Genomic DNA, 4,463 nt, shown 5'->3' on the forward strand with positions numbered 1-4,463 from the left:
TCTTTTGACATTTCAATACTGGCCTACATGTGTATTATCATGCATGCACGACTCAATTATTTTACTGCATGTAAATATTTGTATTGAAAAAACCAAGCAACGATGGAATGCATCAAATACAAACTTACCCATTAATCCATTTTCAAAATTCTAATGAAATACTTTTCACGCCTATAAAGCTATGTTTTCTGATTCAGTCAACGGCAAGCCACGATTTTCTAACCAGAAAGAGCTAAAAACTCTATCTCGTTCATCAAAGAAGACACAGAAATCTGATAGCATCAAGCTGTCAATGTTGAAGTTTGTGGATCAAATATGAGACTCAAATCATATTTGATAATGTTCGTAAAATCGGAGTTGAGTATTTAGTATTACGCTCAAGCTATATTCCACTTTCTGACATTGGAATACCGACCCCGACGTGTTGAAAGGTAAATATTATAGTCTCTCGTCCAATACTGGTTGTAAGCATTATGTTATGAAGGGAAATTCTCGCCCAATGCCATCACTGGAGAGCCTAAATTCAACTCCAAATCTACGCTAGCTACAGTAATGACGTAACCAAAATGGCTACTATATATTGCTATTACATCAAAACTTGAATGCCTTGAAAGATTTGAATATGGGGCATCAAATTCAAGCATGATTCCATTGTGAAACACGATTAAGGTAAAGATTGTTGGCAACCAATAATTATGGCTCTATATATCCACAACCATCTTCCTACCACACAATGTGAAGATCGAAATTAAAAATGAAATAGAAAAATAAATAAATAGTGGAATAAATAAATAAATAAGAGATTTATGTGGTTTAGTCTATATATGCTTTAATTCAATGTTCATTTCACGTACATGTCTAAAAAGGCTTTATCTCTTTATCTGCAATATTCCAAATGGCCGGATTTACATATTCAACTCGGAGGGAAGCAATTTCTACCAAGTATTTGTAGTATTGTATAAGGAGAGAAGAAGTTATTCCCTCTCTATGAGTATACTGGCTTTGATGATTTTCAATAAGATTTCACATTCGATTCAAAACAAAAAAAAAACATATATAGACTAAAAAAAAGAAGTGTTTTTGGCATGTGAAATGAACATTGAATTAAAGACTAACATATATAGACCTATGAGGCTATGACGTCCCTTAGGTGGAACCAAGAAATTTAATGAAAATTGGCTAAAGTATGAATGAGAAATATATTGAGATTGAATATTAATTAGTTAATGTATAAAGAAATACAATTAATATACATGTTTGCAAAATATAAATAAAAGGAAGGATGCGAAATAATTGTTTTTTACTATATATATTACAATTTTCAACTCAGTTACCAATCAAATTTCCTAATTTTTTTCGTGAAAAATTTGGGTTGTCACTGATCATGATAGATTTGGACTATATATTTAAGGTTTAGGTATAAAATAATTTTTGTTAAAATTGGCCAAGGGCTAATCCATTCTAATTTTTGTTAGAATGATAGATGTCGTGTAAAATTATATGGATATATTCGTAGGCATGAAAAGTAATTAATTAATTAGAATGGATTTATGGGTCTTCTTTGGTGTATGGATGAATTAGTAATTTTTGTTCGTCCTTTGATGCCATTCGCTGGTAGGCTGGTAGCTAGCCAGTTTCTTTCAATCCATATAATTACGTGCAATAAAGTAATTGACTGAGTGCTTGATTCACACGTGGAAGTTGGAATATTGCCAAGGTGTACGTGTTGAATGTCAAAAAACTTGACTTAGTATTATATTCTATGGTCCGGTACTAGTTGGATGTAGTATGTTATAAAGCCCAGTTTTATACTCTTTACCAAATCATGAGTTCAAGTTTCACTTATTTTGATATTAAAATGTGTAATTTTGAAAAATACAGTTAAGTATTTTATAAAATTATAGTTGAAAGAGGGGCACTGCTAACCGTACTAACTACTAACTGCTTGTAAAGGCAGTTAAAAAAAAGATTAAAATAGGCACCAAAAACATAATGGCCGGAAAATCTTTTATCCTTTCGCCCAGTACTAACTAGTTGGAAGTATTAGTTAATTAATATATATCCTAAAAATTCAACTCCAAATTGTACGCTAGCAGTGTCGTGATAAATATGATATTTGAAATCAAAACTTGTCATCATCATATAAGGAATTGCTTCAAACATTTGAATTTGGGGCATGATTCCCATTAATTGTAAAAAGCTATTAATATGTTTCAATATATACTAATTAGGTACGTAGATTGTTATAATTTAAACATTTTAAAAAAAAAAAAAAAAAATCATTTCAATCTCATTAATTGATGAATGATACATCACATAACAAAAGCTGTTAGAAAATCAAGGTTACAAGTCATAGATACATACATAACAATTTGTCATTCAAAACACATCAATATCCGCTAACTCATAATTAATCTTCAATTATAACAATAAATCTGTTCCAGACAGACTAGACTCAATTATTAAGTAATTTAGATGATCATGAGCTTAATTTTAATAATTCAAAAAGTAGCACTGACCCCATCCCCATAAACGTGTAAGTCATATAATATGACCTTTTCATATACAAGTCATGGTTTTTAACATGTCCTTCAGTCCACGACGACCCCGCGTGAGAATTTTCCAATTTCCATGCCTCTTTTCCTATTATATATATACCCTTTCCATCTCCCCCACATCCACCTCAACAATAATCTTCACCTTCAAATTCCAAGCATTTCCAGGTGATCGATAATCATCTTGACAACCAACCATGGCGCTATCCACAATGATCTACAGTCATCTTCCCACCACACAATATTCCACCATGACCAGGATTTCTGTAATCCATGCCCATCAACAAGCACTTCTAGATCCCCCGAAAACAAAACCATCAAATGCGACTTCACGGATTGCTGAATCGCTCTCACATCTCCTCCACCTCCATCTTGAAACCCCTCCTCGGACGGAGCTTCACCAATCCATCTGGGACTCGTTTACTGAAGAGAAACACTCCACTCCCACAACTTCTCCCAAGGAGGTGATAGCGCACAAGTGGCGTGAGATCCACGGTTCTTCAGATTGGGACAATCTTTTGGATCCTCTTCCACCTTGGCTCCGACGAGAGATTGTCAAATATGGAGAATTCGCACAAGCGACATACGACGCTTTTGATTTTGATTCTTTCTCCGAGTATTGTGGAAGTTGCCGCTACAACCGCAAAAACTTGTTTGAGAAACTAGGCCTCACTAGAAATGGCTACAAAGTCACCAACTATATTTATGCCATGTCCCACGTACATATGCCTCAGTGGCTGGAGAGGTCACATTTGGTCAACAAGTGGAGCAAAGATTCCAACTGGATGGGATATGTGGCGGTCAGCGATGACGAGGAGACACGTCGGATCGGACGGAGAGACATTGTGGTGGCGTGGCGTGGAACCGTGGCGCCCTCGGAGTGGTACGAGGATATGCAAAGGAAGTTAGAGACATTTGGGCAGAGGGATGCCAAAGTTGAACATGGGTTTCATAGTCTTTACACTAGTAAGAATGAATCTACTAGGTACAACAAAACAAGTGCCTCAGAGCAAGTGATGAAAGAAGTGACAAGACTTATTGAATCGTACAGGGAAAAAGGTGAACAGGTTAGCCTTACAATCACCGGTCATAGCTTGGGTGGAGCACTGGCTCTCCTAAATGCTCACGAAGCCGCATCAACCATTCCCAACCTTCCTATCAGCGTGATTTCCTTCGGAGCGCCAAGGGTCGGTAACGTGGCTTTTCGAGATGAGCTTCATCAGCTGGGAGTTAAAACATTGAGGGTGGTGGTTAAGCAAGACATGGTCCCTCGGATGCCGGGACTTGTATTCAACGAGGGTTTACAAAAATTTGATGATATCACGGGGACATTAGAATGGGTATACACCCATGTTGGAGCTGAATTGAAGCTCGATGTTCGTTCATCGCCTTACCTCAAACGAGGATTGGATTTGGCAGGGTTCCATAGCCTCGAGACATACCTTCATCTTGTCGATGGGTTTCATAGTACTAGCACAACATTTCGGTCTGACGCGAGGAGGGATGTTGCCTTAGTGAACAAGGCATGTGACATGTTGGTTAATGAGCTTAGGATCCCACGTTGTTGGTATCAATTGGCCAACAAGGGATTAGTTTGTAATGCTCATGGGAGATGGGTAAAACCAATGAGAGATCCTGAAGACATACCTTCACCTACTAGGGAGAAAAGTGTTCATACTTTTGTAGATAGAATGCAAACATAAGATGTACTTGAATCTGTACTATATGCCGTATAAACTATAATTTTTAGTTATAAAACAAAACCTAAATTATGTTAGGACATATTTGGAAGCCTAGCTCTAATTAATATCTAAAGCTATATATCATGCACACATATTCATAACCATATTTTTGCTGACGAAATTAAAAATAAAACATTTCAATTCTACCAATATTGTTAACAGAGAT

At 36.3% G+C, this 4,463-nt stretch overlaps 1 protein-coding gene across 1 annotated transcript; it reads left to right on the plus strand.

Moving 5' to 3' along the window:
• The first annotated feature begins 2,752 nt into the window (after positions 1-2,752).
• LOC132169487 (phospholipase A1-Igamma1, chloroplastic-like) lies at positions 2,753-4,258 on the plus strand. The gene has a single exon (XM_059580517.1). It carries the CDS (start codon positions 2,753-2,755, stop codon positions 4,256-4,258), a length of 1,506 nt encoding a protein of 501 aa, XP_059436500.1.
• Positions 4,259-4,463: the final 205 nt, after the last annotated feature.

The sequence above is a fragment of the Corylus avellana genome, chromosome ca2 (assembly GCF_901000735.1).
Source record: "Corylus avellana chromosome ca2, CavTom2PMs-1.0".
Lineage (NCBI taxonomy): Eukaryota > Viridiplantae > Streptophyta > Magnoliopsida > Fagales > Betulaceae > Corylus > Corylus avellana.